Genomic DNA, 18,561 nt, shown 5'->3' with positions numbered 1-18,561 from the left:
AGCTCCTCACTGGGGGATTCTAGGCAGGGGCTCTACCACTGATCTACGCCCCCAGCTGCTCACTGGGGGATTCTAGGCAGGGGCTCTACCACTGAGCCACACCCCGGACCCCCTCACTGGGGGATTCTAGGCAGGGGCTCTACCACTAAGTTATATCCTCTTTTTACTTTTTATTTAGAGACAGTCCAGTTCATGGATACCCTGGGAAGCTTAGCAGAACTCATTAGAAAATAGAAAGTGAAAAGCCAGGCAACCATGGCACATGCCTTTATTATACCTTTAATCCCAGTGCTAGGGAGGCAAGAGGCAGATGAATCTCTGTGAGTTCAAAGCCAGCCTGGTCTACAGAACTGGTTCCAGGACAGTCAAAGATATACAGAGAAACCCTGTCTCAAAAAACAAGGACAAAACCACTACCACCACCCCCCCCAAAAAAAAAGAAAAAATAAAGAAAATAAATAGGAAGTTAAAAAGTGGGACTGGAGAGATGGCTCAGCGGTTAAGAGCACTGACTGCTCTTCTGAAGGTCCTGAGTTCAAATCCCGGCAACCACACGGTGGCTCACAACCATCTGTAATGGGATCTGACTCCCTCTTCTGGCTTGTCTGAAGACAACTACAGTGTACTTACATATAATAAAAATAAATCTTTTTTTTAAAAGTGTGTCAGTACAGCACTTGCTGGAGTACCCCAAGGAGGACTGGGGCATGATTCTGTGGTAGAGCCCTGACTAGCACACAGGTTCTGAGTTCAGTCCCCGGCAAAGTGGGGGTAGGGAAGAGTTGGGAGTCACAGATATCACAGGACTTACTTTCTTCTTCTGAGTTGTCTGGAAGGAAGGATGGATGCAGCCGTGTTCGACATGGGTGCATGGAGAGGGAGAGAGAAGTGTGGAAATGGAAGTGGAGGTGGGGAAGGAAGGGTGAGGAAGGGGGAGGGACAGGGAGGGAGGGGGAGGGAGGGAAGGACATGGAGGGAGGGGGAGGATGAGACATAGGGGGGATTGATTAATAGTTTTACCACCAGATAAGCATCCCGGACCAGACAGAGACGAGAGATTAGGACGCTATCAGAAAGCAGGCAACCCAACTGTCTCAATGTACAGCATAGGACAGGGACTCAAGTCTGCAGCCACTCTTTCTAAAATAACTATTTATGAAGCACTGCTGATTGCTGGGCATAAGCAAGGTTTACGTGAGACAGTGGACAATATCCATGGTTTTCCAGGAGCCTCCAGGGGAGGGGGACCAAACGCCTCGTGAAGTGGGACAGAGGTGGGAGTAGTGTTCTGGTCGACCTGCAGGGCAGGGCAGGAACTTTTAAAGGGATGCTGGTTGCTGACCCTGACTGGTTACCAGGGGATGCGTCCTGGAGGAGGATATGATGTTTTGTCTGAAACCTGAAAGATGAGCAGGAGTTAGCTGAGTGGAAAGAGCTTGGAGGGGGAAAAGAGAACTTAGCCCAGACATGGGGAAGAGTGCGGGTATGGTCCTACGAGGAAAGCACTCGGCTGTAAAAGGGCTGCGAGACCAGAGAGATTACTGCTAGATGGGGCCAAGACCTGTGGGTACCTTTCTACGAGCCAGAGTGGTGTTGCACACCAAACAGGATCTGTGTGCAAATCTTGGTTCTTTCACCTCCTAGCTGTGTGAGCCTCTTCCGACATTTCCTCATAAAAACAACATCAGGAAGGCTTGGAGAGATGGCTCAGCAGAGAAGAGCACTGGCTTTTGCCAGCCGGAAGTTCTCATTCCCAGCACCCACAGGGTGGCTTGCAAGTTCCTGTAACTCCAGCTCCAGGGGATCTGATGCCCTCGTCTGGCCACTATGGGTACTGCATGTGCATGGTTCGCAGACACTCAAGCAGGCAAAACATGCAAACACATAAAATAAAAATAAATAAATGTAAAAGAAACGGAAAGGAAACGGTGAACTCCAGGTTCCCTGAAGAAAGGCTGTCTCAAGAAAAAATAATGTGGAGAGTGACTGAAAAAGACATCCAGCACTGAACTCTGGTCTCCACAGGTGCACAGCTGCGTGCACACCCGCATACGTGCACATACACACGACGGAATCAAATTCAGGTGGTGTACGTCTGTGATCCATGACTCGGGGGCACAGGAAGATGGACTGGGTGTTCAAGACTAGCTCTCTCTCTCTCTCTCTCTCTCTCTCTCTCTCTCTTGTTTTTTTTTTGTTTGTTTGTTTGTTTTTTGTTTTCAGACAGGGTTTCTCTGTGTGGTCTTGGCTGTCCTGGAACTCGATTTGTACACCAAAGATCTGCCTTCCTCTGTTCCCGAGTGCTGGAACTAAGGGCATGTGCCATCATTTAGGGAGATCTTGCCCCCCCCACACACACACACACCCGCACCAACAGGAATCAAAGCAGAACAACCAACGTTCCTACAGAGGATCCCAGAATGAGAGGTGTCACTATTAACACTGGAGCCGTCCTGGACAACACACACACACACTGAACACACACACACAAGAGCATATAATAGTATGTCATCATGTTTTCCCCACCAGGCCACCCCACCCCCTGTGAACTAAACAGACCCTTCCTTTCCTAAGAGCAGAGTATTCTGTCACAGCATGAGACAAGTAACAGCTATAGCCTGGTACTCACTACATAGCCCATGCTGGCCTCCTCAATGGCAGAGTTAGGGGTGTGACTTGCCAGGTTTAACTCTCTTTCTGCTTCGTAGGTCCTGAGGCCTGGAATCAGGTCTTCAGGCTCCACAGCCAGGGCCTTCTGCCCAGCGAGCCATTTTGCTGCCTGGTTGCTAAACTTTTGTCAGTTGCTACTTTGTTTCCGACGACTCTGACCTTGCCCACTCTCAACTCCAAGCTAATTGTACAGACATTAAGGGACTGCTGTTCTATCCTAATGCTTTATGCCAGTGGTTCTCAACCTGTGGGCTGAAACCCATTTGGGGGTTTCATATCAGGGATCCCGCATTTCAGATATTTACATTACAACTTGAAACAGTAGCAAAACTGCAGCTATGAAGTAGCAACAAAATCATTTTTTGGTTGGGGTGGTCGCAACAACATGAGGACCTACGTGTCTTAGAGGGTGGAAATATTAGGAACCTCTGATTTATATATGTGTGTGTGTGTGTGTGTGTGTGTGTGTGTGTAATCTAGCATTATAGCTATCAGTGCCCCACAAGGTTGCTATAAGAGATAGAAGGCTTGGGAGGCGGGTAGGTGGGGAAGGGCTCTCGCTTTGCAAGTGTGGGGATCTAAGTTCTGATCCTTGTGGCACCTGTATAAAAAGCTGGCTATGGCCACCTACGTCTGTATTCCCAATAGTGTGAAGATTCAGAGACAGAAGAATCCCAGGCACTTACTGACCAGAACCAACAGGAAAAACAGCAAGCTCTAGGTTGAGTGAGAGATGCTGTCTCACGGAAGTAAGACGGAAAGAAGTAGAACCGGACAGCAATGTCCACCCCTGTTCTTTGCATGCGCACGCACACTCGCGCGCACACACACACACACACACACACACACGCGCGCGTGCGTGCACACACACGAGTGCACACACGCATGCACACAGTTATGCACACACGCAGACACATGTGCACACATGCATACACATACATGTGCGCGCGCACACACACACACACACACACACACAATTGGGACATAAATATGGGCCAGCATTGAAGGTGCCTTCTAGCAAGTCTGAAGATCTGAGTTCTATTCCTAGGACCCACGCAGTGGAGAAAGGAAACCAGCTCCTGCAAGGTATCTGACTCCCGCATGCCTTGGCATGGGTGCATGTTCAGTATAACTTTTTCTTTTTTTGAGACAAGGTTTCTCTGTTTAGCCCTGGCTGTCCTGGAATTCACTCTGTAGACCAGGCTGGCCATAAACACAGAGATCCTCCTGCCTCTGCCTCCCAAGAGCTGGGATTAAAGGGGTGTACCACCACCCAAAATAAATTTTTTTTATTTTAAATTTAGAACCAAATAAACAAAGCATAAGTCATTCTGAAGCTGTGTCGCTCCTTGTGAGCAGAGATTCACACTTACCGTCCCTGGACAATCTGCTCATTAACCCTGAGGGAGGAGACAAAACAAAATAAAAACAAATGATGTCAACACACAACGATCAAAACAGAAGAAAAAAATCCACAGTGAGTGCACTTTCCCAGCCAAGTACAGGAGAGTGAGGCTATAGTACCTTAGCCAGAAGGCCAAGGCCTTTTAGGATGCTGGGGGAGGGGCCATAGGACAGCTGGGGGAGGGGCCATAGGACAGCTGGGGGAGGAGCCATAGGACAGCTGGGGGAGGGGCCATAGGACAGCTGGGGGAAGGGCCATAGGACAGCTGGGGGAGGGGCCATAGGACGACTGGGGGAGGGGCCATAGGACAGCTGGGGAAGGGGCCATAGGATGGCTGGGGGAGGGGCCATAGGACAGCTGGGGGAGGGGCCATGACAAGCCCAGTTTGGTTTTTTAACGGATTTTTGCCCCAACAATATAGAATGAACTTCCATTTCTTTGTGGCTTTTGTCCCCAGCGGTCTCCCCTTCTCTGATTTGTATTCCCATTTCCCCTTGCATGAGGTGCATCTTTCTGGACTTATCACACTTAAAAGGAGGACGGGATGTATGCGCTGACCCTAACGAGCCAACCAATCCGGTATTTCCGGGCTGGTGGACACAGACAGAGACCCAGTCCCTGCCCTAGAAGGAACACATAGGTAACTCCACACGAATAACACAGGAGAGAAGAGCCACCAAATGGGACACTCTAAACCCAAATAAAAACCTAACCCCGCAGAGCTGGCGGGCTCCGCAGAGTCCCTTCTTCACCCAATAAATCTGTGACATCGGCCACTAAACCTCCGCTGTGTGCCCAACTGTTTTCTTGTCTTTCCATCCTCTAACTATTAGAGAAGAGGAGCCCACCCACCAGGCAGTGTCGACATCACTGAGAGTACGGGTTCTCGACCTCCTGTGGGCCCCGACCCTTCAGGGGTCAGATATCAAATACTGTGCATGGCAGATATTTCATTACAATTCATAACAGTAGAAAATTACAGATAGGAAATCACTTTACGGTCGGGGTCACCAGAACATGAGGAACTGTATTAAAGGGTTGTGGCACAGGAAGTTTTTGAACCACTGATTTAGAGTTCCTTTAATAATCTCAACCCTGCCAGGCGGTGGTGACACTCGCGTATAATCCCAGCACTTGGGAGGCAGAGGCAGGCAGATTTCTGAGTTCAAGGCCAGCCTGGTCTACAGAGTGAGTTCCAGGACAGCCAGGGCTACACAAAGAAACCCTGACTCTAAAAAAACAAATCCAAAAAACCAAAAAATAAATAAAAATAAAAATAATCTCAACTCTCTGACCCAGCTCAGTGTAATAAGGCACTGTTTCCTCCCAGTGTGGGCTGAACACCAAGCAGTAGGCAATTTCATCACTGAACAAACATTAGAGAATGGATGCCCTCAAACTGAGGTGGTGCCGGTATCAGTATATGATGTCATGGTCGGCTGGAGTGTATGCACTTCAGTATTGAAGGAGAATGTGACCCAACAGCACAGGTTTGTCAGACAGTACATTCCTGCTAGACTCTGAAGTAGTTCTGTCTTTGGACTTCTATCATTGTGCTAAAAAGACCTTACCAATCCTCTATGTGTATGTTTGTGCTCAGGTGTATGAAGATATATATGTGTGTATACTGAGGTCAAGGGTCAACCTCCAATGTTGTTTGAGGAGTCATCTGTCTTGAAGTTCCTGCCCCCCCCCCAAGATTTAATATTTTTATTTTTAATTATGTGTCTCTGTGTGGGTGTGTGCTTGTGAGTGTAGTGCCTGAAGGCACCAGGAGAGGGCAGCAGATCCTCTGGAGTTGGAGATCTAAGCAGTTATGGGCAGCTGAACAGGACTGTTGGGAATTGAACTCTGATCCTCTAAAAGTAGTTGACGTGCCTAACTCCTGAGCCAGCTCTCCAGCCCCTACCCTGTTCTTTATTTTTAAAAGGGAGGAGTTGCTTGTGCTGCAGAACACGCATGGAGGGCACAGGACAACTGGCTGGAGTTGGGTCTCTCACCTTGTATGTCTCTGGGAAAAGCCAGGTCGTCCAGCAGCTACACCTTCTACCTCCTGAGCCAGTTTGTAGCCCCCACCCCCCACCCCCTTTAAAAATGCACATGTTGGGCTGGAGAGATGGCTCCGTGGTTAAGAGCACTGACTGCTCTTCCAGAGGTCCTGAGTTCAATTCCCAGCAACCACATGGTGGTTCACACCCATCTGTAGTGGGATCTGATGCCCTCTTCTGGTGTGCATGAAGACAGCGACAGTGCACTCATATACATAAAATAAATAAATGTTTTTATGCATATGTAGCTATTATGAATAAAGCTGCAATGAACACGGTTGAACAAGTGTCCTTGTGGTAGGATAGAGTGTCCTTTAGGTATATGCCTTATATATAGCTGGGTCTTGAGGGAGGTCGATTTCCAGTTTTCTGAGGAACGGCCATATTGCAGTTTTATTCATAATAGCTGGAAAGTCAAATCCTAGATGTCCCGCAACTGAATAATGGATAAAGAAAATATGGTACATAGACTCTTTTTAACAGCTGAGTAATATTCCATTGGAACACTAAGAAATTCGCAGGCAAATGGATGGAAGTAGAAAAGAGTGAGGTCACCCGGAGTGAGATGACCCGGAGAGGCAAACATGGTGCGTGCTGACTGGTAAGTGGACAGTAGCTGTTAACGAGAGGATAACCGCGCTACAATCGACAGAGCCAGAGAAGCTAAGTAACAAGAAGGACGGGTGGGGGGGGGTGAGAAGTGGGCCTTTCTAAGAAGGGGAACTAGAATAGAATTTGGGGGTGGACTGGGGGCAAATAGGGACAGGAACTGGAGGGATCAGGTGGTTGTGGGATGGAAGAAACGGAAGGGGAGAGGGCATTTAGGGGTGGATGCAGTGCCGTGGGAACCCTCTGACATCCATCGATGACCTTATGCCTGACACCGCTTGGACGGCCAGGAACCAAACCCAAGGACCCAGGGTAGCGCCAGACATGCCTGGGGAAAGCCGATGAAATGATTGCTAATGAATCTCGGCTATACCCGCAGAGAGCAACTGCCGGGCGCACATGCGCAGACCACAGCCCAACATCCAGCAGAGCCACAGGAGCCCCTCAGAGGAGGCACGAGGAAGGATTGTAGGGGCCGGAGGGGTGGAGGACCCCGCAGAATACAGCCCACAGAACCGACTAAGTGGGGCTCAGAGAGACTGTGCGTGGATCTCAGCTAGGTCCACTGCATGTTGTGGTTGTGTAGCTTGACTTTCTTTTTCTTTTTCTTCTTCTTCTTTTTTTTTTTCTTGTTTTTTGGTTTTTTTGGATTTTTTTTTTCGAGACAGGGTTTCTCTGTGTATCCGTGGCTGTCCTGGAACTCACTCTGTAGACCAGGCTGGCCTCGAACTCAGAAATCCGCCTGCCTCTGCCTCCCAGAGTGCTGTGATTACAGGCGCGCACCACCGGCTGTAGCTTGGCTTTCTTGTGTGCTTTCGTGGGTGGGAGTGGGGTGTGTCTGACACTGCCTGCACTTTGGACCTTTTTCCTTGTCCTCACTGGGCTGCCACGCCCAGCTGGGATGTGAAGGCTGTGCCCAGACTTGTTGTGCATTGTTAGGCCATAGTCAACTGATATCCTGCTCTCTAATGTTTTTCTTAACAGGGAAGCAGAGTAGATGTTGATTTGGGTCGGACGGGTGGTGGGAGAGGTTACTGGGAAGAGTGGACAGATGGGAGACTCTTCAGGATGTAATGTATGAGAGAAAAATAAAAATTAAAAAACTATGCATATGTTTGAGTGGTGTGTGTGTGTGTGTGTGTTTGTGTGTGTGTGTACATGGACTGTGGTTCGTGTGTGGAGGTCAAAAGACAACCTTAAGTGCAACCCATAATTTTAATTTTTGGAGAGCATCTTTCTAGCCTGGAGTCAGGCTGGCCTGAGTTCAGAGATCCCGCCTCCGCCTCCGCCTCTGCCTCCGCCTCCGCCTCCCAGTGCGGATGGAAGGCCCAGCACTACACCTGTCCCCAGCCTATGGATTCTCGCTCCTACGTTTTCCATTGAACTGCTCAGCCCATGCGACGTGACTCACACACTTACCCAGGATTCCTGCCGGCATCAGGACCAGGCGAGATGGCACCGCGTGGGTGGCGGAGACGACAGATGCAGCACAGGACGTCGAGTCGGACGGGTCATGGAGACAATGCCATAATCAGAAAGCCAAAACAACATCAGGCTCTGGGGGCTGGGAACTTGTTGGAAAACGGAATCTATAATAGGTCGTGCCGCGCGCTTGGGAATGAAGACCGAGGTTCTGTGAGGTTCCCGAGACCCCGCAGAGTCCAGGACGGGGTGGGAGGGGTACAGGTTTGGTTTCAGACCCGGGGCAAGGGACTGAGGTGCAGATGTTACAAATCAAAACAGGCCGGGCCTCCATGTTCTCCCAACACCTCTCAGTCCCTGCCTTGCAAACCCTGCCCCCAACCCTCAACTTTCCACTCCAGAGCCTGGGCCGCTGCCCTGGATGCTTTTCCTTAAAAATCCAGACAGCTGTCTTCCTTCCTTCCTTCCTTCCTTCCTTCCTTCCTTCCTTCCTTCCTTCCTTCCTTCCTTCCTTCCTTCCTTCCTTCCTTCCTTTCTCTCTTTCTCTTTCTTTCCTCCCTTCTTTCTTTCTTTCTTTCTTTCTTTCTCTCCCCCTCCTCCCTCACCCTCCTCCCTCCCTCTCCTCCCTTCCTTCCCCTTCCCTCCCCCTCTCTCCTTCTCCCTCCCCTTCCTTCCCCTTCCTTCCCCCTTCCTTCCCTCTCCCTCCCCCTTCCTTCCCCTTCCCTCCCTCTTCCTTCCCCTTCCCTCCCTCTCCCTCCCCCCCCTCCCTCCCCCTCCTTCTTCTCCTCTCTCTCCCCCTTCCTCTCTCTCTCTCCCTCTCCCTCCCTCCCTGTCCCTCCCTCCCTCTCCCTCCCTCTTTCTCTCTCCTTCTCTTCTCCTCCCTCTCCCTCCCTCCCTTCCCCTCTCTCCCCCTTGCCTGAGCATGCAAGCTCTTTCTCTTTACCCCTCCCTTCCCTTCTCTCCTCCTGGTGACTTCCCTGGCCTTGGTCCTTGAGGCCAGTGAATTCACCTATAACCCTGCACTTACTCTAATCTAATCCGGTTTGAACTGGCTTGTTTGACCAGCAGAGATGTAACCTCTGCATTTAGTGGGCTCAGAGCTGCAGGCAAACTGCTTGTCTGCATCTGTGCTGGGAGGAGAGGGAAGGCCTCCTTTGCTGGCTCCAGAGCAGGAGCTAGGCTGGTCTCTGCTTGATCCTGGATCCTTAATCTCAGCCTTCTGAGGCTGGACTTGCAGGCAGGCTGCAGAGCCCCGCCCACTGGCCTTTATTAATGGCTCTGAGGATTTGCACTCCTAATGCTTTCTTCGAGCAATACCATTGACCACTGAGCCATCTTCCCAGACCATGAGACTTTTTCTGTCTGCATGTGTCTGGCAAAATTAGATCTAGGGTGGCTTTTTGTTTCTGTCACACCCTGAAGCTTGTATTAGCCACTAAGCCAAAAAGGCATTTTTAGGGACAGACTCTTACAAAATGGTTTTCCACCTTTTTTTTTTTCAGTCAAAATTTTGTGATTAGTTACACATGGTGGTGCATGCCTTTAATCTCAGCACTTGGGAGGCAGAGCCAGGTGGATCTCTGTGAGTTCAGGGCCAGCCCGATCTATACAGTAAACTCACTGTCAGCCAGGCTACATAGTGAGACCCTGTCTCAAAAAAAACAAACAAACAAACCAACAAAAGAACAAAAAAAATTTTTTGTAATTAAAAATGAACATACCAGGATTCCAGTCCACGGTCTATATGACTGGAACAGAGCATGCTCAGAGATGGTCTGCCAATCATCTTAAAACACCAGCGGAGCATGCCCAGAAACCCGTTTCTCCACCGTGTTTGTGATTCAAAATGGACATGCGCAGATGTGTCTTTGGCTGCTATCTTTAATTTGCCCACCATGACCTTGAGCTAAACAAACCCATGTGTCTTCTGTAGTCCCTTCTTAGATAGTTCCTCCAACTAAGCATGTGGCTTCCTGGAATGCTTTCCTATCTGACTGTGTGTGGACTGTTCCGGAGGAGGCGGGGGCGGAGGAGGGGGAGGAGGAGGGAGAGAAGAAGGAGGGGGGCACAGCTCTGGAATGACTGGGGTCTCTCCTTGCCCTCTGTGGGTAAGGATCCTTTGCTGATTCTCACCAAGATGCAAACTAGTTACATAGGATCCAGGGGGGAACATGCTGAATTTGGCGGGAGAGGGAAGAGCGTGTGTGAATTCCATCAGAGGAGACATTCTAGCTACTCAGATTCTCTTCGGTCCATAGACTAGAAGCTAGGCTTTGGGCACCGGAGAGAAAATGCTGCTTGAAAGTCAGCTTATTGTTTCTGAGGGACAAAGACCACCAGAGCAGATGGGAGGGAAAGGGAGACTCTTACCTTTCAGCACTGTAGGCACACAGGCATCCGGAAGGAGGGGAGCCGGGGCCATGGGAACATTTGTCCAACCAAAGTTAAGAAGGAATATAGAATCAATTAAGTCATCTTTTGTGCATCGTCCCTTAGTGTACTTCAAAGGTCCCCGAAAAGGGCACAGAGCTAGGATGGGGAGCGCTGAAATAGCCTCTGGTTCCCCCATCTCTTTGAAGATGTATCCATTCTGGAGAGGGGAGCTCCAGGGAATCGAAAACCTCCCTGTTCCAGGAGATCAGCAGAATATGGTCTACATAACAGCCGAGCATCGGGCTGGTGAGATGGCTCAGTGGTTAAGGACTCTGACTGCTCTTCCAAAGGTCCTGAGTTCAAATCCCAGCAACCACATGGTGGCTCACAACCATCCATAATGAGATCTGACACTTGTGGTGTGTCTGAAGACAGCTACACTGTACTGTATATGTAAATATAACAATAAATAAATCTTTGCGCCAGAGTGAGCAGAGGTCCTGAGTTCAATTCCCAGCAACTACATGACTCACAACCATCTGTACAGCTACAGTACACTCATATACATGAAATAAATAAATAAATCTTTAGGAAAAAAAGAACTGATTGTCAACTTTTCATTCTCAGCTGGAGGCCAGGATGCTCACTTCTCAGAAGAGAAGAACGCCCACCTGACCTTCTGCTCACCAGGAAATACACACACAGTCTACCCGGCTACAGAGAAGTGGGGCTCCCAAGCGGTCAGCTCTTTGATTCTACTGACAATAATATCAAACTGTAGTCATGGAAACCAATGAAGATTCTTTCTTCCTCTCTTGAAAGCACCATTCCTACTGGATCTGAGAGGGTGGCTGGCCTTGAAATCTATCCCTACCCAAAGACCTTTAGATTTAGGTCAAGTGGCCACCTTTGAGTTGAGTATTCTCTGAGTCTGCTCCTAGAATGCGATGGTTAGATGTTTGCCCCCTCTGTTTTGTCTCCTGGAGTTGTCCTGGAGTTGGACCGCCCTCACCCCAACCCTTGCTTATATAGAGAGTGATTGTGACTTACATTTGACTGGAAGAGAAGCGGAAACCACGAACCATTGAGTCATCCAGAAAAAGCAAGGCAAAGAAGAGGGTAGGGTCAGTACAAATGCAAGTGACCTCAGTCTCCCCCCAAGCATTTCTTTGTTCCTTCATGGAATGGTCACCCACCCATTGTTACATAGGGAGGGGCTTTTATGCAGTGGTAACACTGATTGTCCAGAACTTTCTGTGATGGTTTGAATAAGAACAGTCCTGGAGGCTGAATTCAGTCTGTCAGGCTTGAAAGATTGTGCTGGGGCCACAACTGAGCATATAGACCTTCTCACACAAAAGTCAGAGAAAGGATGGCTCACTGTGGAACTTAGACCTTCTGCCACCTGCATTTGACACATCTGATGTGCTCAAGGTATGCTAGGTACTGAGTGCCCATTGGTTCCCTCTCTCTGCTTTCAAAATGATCAAATTATCTTACATTTGCACAGAAAAGCTCTTTCCACTTATTCCGTCCAGCCGAGTGGCAGGAATTTTCCTCGGCCACAGGAATAAAGATGAGGGCCCATGCTCCCCGGTCACTCACAACCTCAGAGGCCATTTCCCCTTCCACGTGCCATTGGGGGAAAATTCTCAAAAAGTCAGCCAAGAACCATTGAGCTATCCCTGGGACTTTTCGAGGTATGATGGTTGACTGAACCAAGGGACACTCTCTGGGAGTTTCTGGGAAAGCACGATTTAATCTCTGTCTTAGGGTTTTACTGCTGTGAAGAGACACCGTGACCATGACAACTCTTCTATCGGAAGGCATTTAATTGGGGCTGGCTGACAGGGTCAGAGGCTCAGTCCACTGTCATCATGGCAGGATGTTAGAAGAGGCAAGAGTTCTATATGGTGATCTGCAGGTAGCAGGAGACTGTGTGCCACACTGGGCATAGCATGAACATAGGAGACCTTAAAGTCCACCCCCGCAGTGACACACTTCCTCTGACAAGGCCATGCCTCCTAATAGTGCCACTCCCTGTGAACTAGGCAGTCACACATGTGAGTCTGTGGAGGCCAAGCCTATTCAAACCCACAGAATCTCATCACTGCATCGCGGTTCTTGGTGTCAGCAGCACCAAGCCCTTCTCTTCTTCTGAAACAGAAGCCTCAGTGGTTTAGCATTTGCTTTGAATGATTGTGTGGCCCTGGGAGTGTCTGCAGGTGTGTACACTGTTCTGCAGGCCAGCAGGGGAAGGGAAAATCTTTGCTCCCTTGCATCTGTGATGTCCTTTATTTCCTAACCTTGGACATCAAAACCCCAGGTTCCTCACCTTTGGAATCCCCAGGCTGACATCAGTGGCTCCCTGGGCCCATGGACCTGTACCTTGGACTGAGTGATGGTTTGTATACGCTTGGCCCAGGAGGTGGCACTAAGGTGTGGCCTTGTTGGAGTGAATGTGTCGCTGTGGGTGTGGGCTTTAATACCCTAGTCCTAGCTGCCTGGAAGTGAATCTTTTGCTAGCTTCCTTTGGAGCAAGAGGTGGAACTCTCAGCTCCTCCTGCACCATGCCTGCCTGGATGCTGCCATGCTCCTGCCTTGATGAAAATGGACTGAAGCTCTGACCCTGTAAGCCAGCCCCAACTAAATGCTGTCATTTATAAGACTTGCCATTGTCATGGTGTCTGCAGTAAAACCCTAAATTAGACTGAGAATTATATTTCTGGACTGAGCCACACTACCAACCTCTCTGATTCTCTAGCGAGAAATGGTGAGCATCCACAATAAATTCCTCCACACCTGTCGATTCGATTCGATTCGATTCGATTCGATTCGGTTCGATTCGGTTCGATTCGGTTCGATTCGGTTCGATTCGGTTCTATATTTTATCATAGCCAGGCCTAGTCTGTTCTGTTCTTCTATTTCTATTCTTTTTTTTTTTTTTACATACTCTATTTTCTATTATAACCTATATTTATCCTGTAATATTTATTTATTATTTATTATTTTTATTTATTTATTATTATTTATTATTTATTATAACCTATATTTATGCCTATCTTTATTTACCTTGAGTTTATACCTGGAACCCATGTAAAGGTGAAATCTCACTCTCTAGACCAGGATGGCCTTGAACTCACAGAGTACCTCCCTCTACCTCCTATATGCTGGGATTAAAGTGCTACCCAGTGCTAACCCACTTTTGTTGTATTTGCATCATACTTTATTCCTATTTTTATTTGAGTCTACTTCCATGTCATTATGCTCTATCTATTCTCTCTGGCTAAAACAGTGTTTCTACAACATTCCAGCTCCTTCCGTTTGAGATTACATTTTAATTTATTTCACTCAAAGTAACACATCCTAACAGACTGGATGCAGGTACAGACGTGAGAAACCAGCTACTTTCTATTAACCTAACCTATTTTTTTAAACAGGGTCTCATGTAGCCCAAGCTAGCCTTGTACTAAGTGTGTAGCTGACAATGACCTTGGACTTTCAACTCTCTTGCATCCACCTGATATTACATGCATATTTCATCATGCCTGGCATCTGCTTGATTTTTAATCATTTTTTTTTCTGATCCTCAAGTCAAGATTTTATAGCAGATTGAAGCTCTGCCCTTCCTTAAGATTCCCAGATTCCCTCCAGGCCCAACAGAGTCTGCGAAGAGCCGTCTGACAGCACAAACATAGGGGTGGAGAGTTCTTACTTTTCTCTTCCATTGCGACTGGAGGCAAAAGCATCGTTCAAGTGGATTCCATCGGGAGCAGGGAGCAGGTGCAGGGAGGGAATGAGACATGAGACTCAAATCACTACAACCATCACCATCACCACAGCTGCCATCTCTTTGGAGGCGAACACACACAGTTTCATCAGAGTTCCTCAGGGTCTTTTATCTGCTCGTCCACCCGTCAACCCATCCCTGTCTACCAACCATCTGCTTCTCTCTCCATCCATGTAGCTATCATCTACCAATCCCCACCCACTCTTCTACCACCCATACTGTATACCTATCATCATGCATCAACCCATTCTTCCATCCACCTATTTATCCATCTGCCTATTCATCTATACCTGTATCTACTCATACACCCATACCCACCTCCATCCATCCATCTATCCATCCATCCATCTGTCCACCCATCCATCTGTCCATCCACTGCCCATCTATCATACTTGTCCATCACATACCCATTCATCCCTCCATCTACCAACCCAGCCAGCCAACGTTCACTTGGGTCAGCCTGGCCTACGCTTAGGGCTTAGGAGACACCTGGGAACTGGACTCAGCTCTGTTCTAAGGACATCTGCTCGGCCGACGGGGAACCACCCCTGGTAGAGGGGTAAACAGAGCATCCCTGGGGTGTTCTTCTGGGACTTGGTGCCTGCAGCTGCCTCAGTCACGCACTTCAGTTTACCACATCTAGAAGAGAAGCTGTGATTGTCAACCTCCCACCCATCAGAGATGATCGATGGATTCCCGGGAAGCTATGAGTTCATATTGATAGAAACATTCAAACAGATCAGTCTCTTCTTTTAAATATTTTGGGTTCATTTTATCTTTAATTATGTGTCTGGTGGTGTCAGGATATGTGCACGGGAGTAAAGGGGCTTGCCAAAGTCAGAACCAACAGATTGACCAGGGCCTGGAGATACAGGCCATGTGAGCGTCACGATCTGAATGCTAGGAACAAAAGCCAGTTCCTCTGCAAAATTGGTGTGTGCTCTTAATGACTGAGCCCTCTCCCCAGACTCCAGGTCATCTCTTAGAAAACTCAATATATATATTGAATATATGTATATGTATGTGTATATATATGTGTGTGTATGTGTATGTGTATATGTATATATATATATATGGGATAAAGAGAATAGAAAATTCTCTATTTGATAAACACTACAGTAATCCCTTCTTAAGGCAAGATCTACAGATTTTGCTAAATTTCATTGGCCAACATGAAAAGAAAAAGAGTACAAGTGTATAGTCTCAGTATCTCCTCCAAATATGTATCAGTTACAAGAAGAGAAATAGTAACAGACCTTAGAGAGAAACCTGGTAGATACAACCTTAGCCAAGAGATCAAAGACAGCATCTGACTTAGTCAGGGTCATGTTGCTACAACGAAACACTGTAACCAAAAAGTCAATGGGGAGGAAACCGCTCATTTGGCTTGCGCCTCCTTATCGGAGCCAGCACAGGAAGTGGAACAGGGCAGGGCCCTGGAGACAGGAGCTGATGCAAAGGCCATGGAGGGGCGCTGCTTACTGGCTTGTTGCCCATGGCTTGCTCAGGCTGCTTGCTTGCTTGCTTGCTTTTTTTATAAGATTTTTATTTATTGTATGTAAGTACACTGTAGCTGTCTTCAGACACTCCAGAAGAGAATGTCAGATCTCATTACAGATGGTTGTGAGCCACCATGTGGTTGCTGGGATTGAACTCAGGACCTTCGGAGGAGCAGTCAGTGCTCTTAACTGCTGAGCCATCTCTCCAGCCCCCTCAGCCTGCTTTCTTACAGAAACTAGGACTTTGTTGTAGAAACGCTCCAGGGGTAGCACTGCCCACCATGATCACAAAGTGCGATCCTTACAGCTGGATTTCAAGGAGACATTTCCTCCACTGAGGCTCCCCCCTTTCCAATGATTCTAGACTGTCATGTTGACACACAAACCAGTCAATACAGTGTCATAGGTAAGAGACAAACCATTGTCAATCACTTGACTATATTTCATGAGGGCACAGTGTGACTTCAGTATATTCTTAACCCTAATGCATAACCTCAATCTAGTCATGGGAAAAGCTCAGAGAAATTCAGTCTAGGAGACATCCTGAAACTGACTGACCAGACTCATTTAAATGTTTGAAGTTCATGAGAGACAGGAAAAGACTGGTGCTCGGAAGAAGGTAAAGAAAAAGAAGGAGGTGGAGGAAGAGGAGGAGGGGAGGAGGGGAGGAGGGGGGAGGAGGAGGAGGAGGGGGAGGAGGAGGAGGGGAAGGAGGAGGAGGAGGAGGGGGAGGGATGCCTCAGCCGGTAAAGTGACTGGCTCCAGCAAAGGCTGATGATTTGAGTTCAGATTCCTGAGACTTCCATGGTGGAAGGAGAGAACCAACTCCTAACAGTTGTCTTCTGATCTGCACACACACACACACACACACACACACATGCACACACAAACATAAAACAAAAAATACAACTTTTAAAATAGAAGGAGAAGAAGAGGAAGGAAGGAGAGGGAGGAAGGAGAGGGAGGAGGAGGATTAGAAGACTCATCCGACCCCCAAAGCCTGCGTGTCCTGGTTCCCCCACGCACTCTGGTCTTACTGTGTCTTAGCTGCGCCCACTCTGTTCTCATTCTATCCACTATCTTTCTGCCACACTGACTGTTCTCAGAGCCTTGAAGGGACTCAGTGTCTCCTGGCCCAACACCTTTTCGCACATACAGTCCTGTCTGCAGGAAACAGTCTCTAGCCCTTCAGTCGCCTAGCTTCTGCTTCTTGCTGGGGTCTTTACTCAAAAGTCACTTTCCCAGAACAGTGTTACCTAAACAAAGCCCTGCTGGGGTGTGGTCAGCCGCTTATTATGGAAATGACATCAAGATAGAGCCATGCCCACCCTTTCCCTGATCTATTCCCAGCATTGAGTACAAATTAAAACTTGAAATCATTGTTGCCTTAGTGGGAGGAAGACAGTCTCATGACAAGGCTCAAGCCTTTCTGGTGTAGTCTTGCATGGTAACCAGTAGGCATCTTCCTCACTGGCACTCTGACAATCAGGTTAGTGAGTTCCAGCACCACACAAATGAGCCCTTCAAGCACTCAGAGCAGTCCAGCAGACTCTGTCACTACTGACGACTAGATGAAGACAAGAGACTGACCAACACACGCCGTGTCTCTCTCTAATATGGCAAAAAAGTCACTGCTGAGACCCAACACAGCCATCCTCCTGGGAGAGCCCCCAGTGTCACTAAGTCTAGGCCCACCAACACACGATTCACTAAGCTCCCAGTTCCTCTAAGGGCAAATTCTCCGACCTCGGACTAGTGTAGTTCCAATATCTCCAAGGGGATGGTCATCAACTAGAAACTCACACGAGAGAAGACAGTAGGCTGTCTACACCAAAAGCGAGGAAGCCTGTGGTAGACCTCAAAATTGCTTGCCCAGTCCAGCCTCGATGACCTCCCCACCCCAAGATACCGTGGAGTGGAAGCCTTACCCTCACGAGGCACACAGGCCTCTGCCAGGCCCAGGAAAAGGAGGACCACCAGGGACTTCTTCAGAAATGGCTCTAGTCTGCACATGGTGGGGCCTGGATAGGGAGACAGTGCTCTCCTTCCAGGATCAACGGGACTCTGGGATCCAGGATCACTGCTGGACTCTCCCGGACTCTCCAGACAGAGCCTGCTGCCCAGACGTGCCCTCCAGCCACCCGGAGGCAGCCAGCTGGCAAGGCCCACACCCACGCCACCAGCTGCTGGCCTAGCCACTGCCCCTTCCCATTGGCACCTGCGATTTTTTTTAAAGCATCATTCTATGGTAATTGTATGCCCACTTGCTTGTATTCTTGTCTGGTGACATTGAGTTTTACATTTTAATTGTTGGGTTTTTGTTTTTTGGTTTTTTGGTTTTTTTTTTTTTTTTTAGTTTTTAAATCTCTTTCTCTGTGTATCTATGCATGTATGTCTGTCTCTTTGTGTGTTTGTGTGCCTGTCTCTCTTTGTATGCCTCTGTGTCTCAGTTTCTGTCTTTCTGTCTCTTTTTCTCTGTGGGTATATTTCTGTGTGCATGTCTGTGTGTGTGCCTTAGAACATGTATGTATGCATACATGTAAGTATACATGTATGTATACATGTATGTCTCTGCATGTGTCTCTCTCTCTCTGAGTCTCTATTGTGTGTCTCTGGGTTTATGTATCTCTCTGGGTCTCTGTCTCTTTCTGATTTTTTCTCTATGTGTATCTCTGTCTCTTTCTTTGTGTATCTCTCTCTGGGTCTCTGTCTCTTTCTGATTTTTTCTCTATGTGTATCTCTGTC

The 18,561-nt window shown here is 48.2% G+C and overlaps 1 protein-coding gene across 1 annotated transcript in view; it reads right to left on the bottom strand.

Moving 5' to 3' along the window:
* The window catches only part of LOC127676332 (epididymal protein 13-like), a 29,032-nt gene extending 11,203 nt beyond the window's left edge, over nucleotides 1-17,829 (bottom strand). The window contains exons 1-8 of the mRNA XM_052172258.1: nucleotides 17,745-17,829; nucleotides 14,243-14,260; nucleotides 11,578-11,583; nucleotides 10,525-10,533; nucleotides 8,152-8,160; nucleotides 4,044-4,070; nucleotides 1,343-1,399; nucleotides 803-829 (exon numbers count right to left, since the gene is read on the bottom strand). Of these exons, the coding sequence (XP_052028218.1) occupies nucleotides 803-829; nucleotides 1,343-1,399; nucleotides 4,044-4,070; nucleotides 8,152-8,160; nucleotides 10,525-10,533; nucleotides 11,578-11,583; nucleotides 14,243-14,260; nucleotides 17,745-17,829 (238 nt within the window). The remainder of the gene's footprint in view (nucleotides 1-802; nucleotides 830-1,342; nucleotides 1,400-4,043; nucleotides 4,071-8,151; nucleotides 8,161-10,524; nucleotides 10,534-11,577; nucleotides 11,584-14,242; nucleotides 14,261-17,744) is intronic.
* Nucleotides 17,830-18,561: the final 732 nt, after the last annotated feature.

This window comes from Apodemus sylvaticus, chromosome 1 (genome assembly GCF_947179515.1).
Source record: "Apodemus sylvaticus chromosome 1, mApoSyl1.1, whole genome shotgun sequence".
Lineage (NCBI taxonomy): Eukaryota > Metazoa > Chordata > Mammalia > Rodentia > Muridae > Apodemus > Apodemus sylvaticus.
This window is presented reverse-complemented; position numbering and strand designations above follow the sequence as displayed.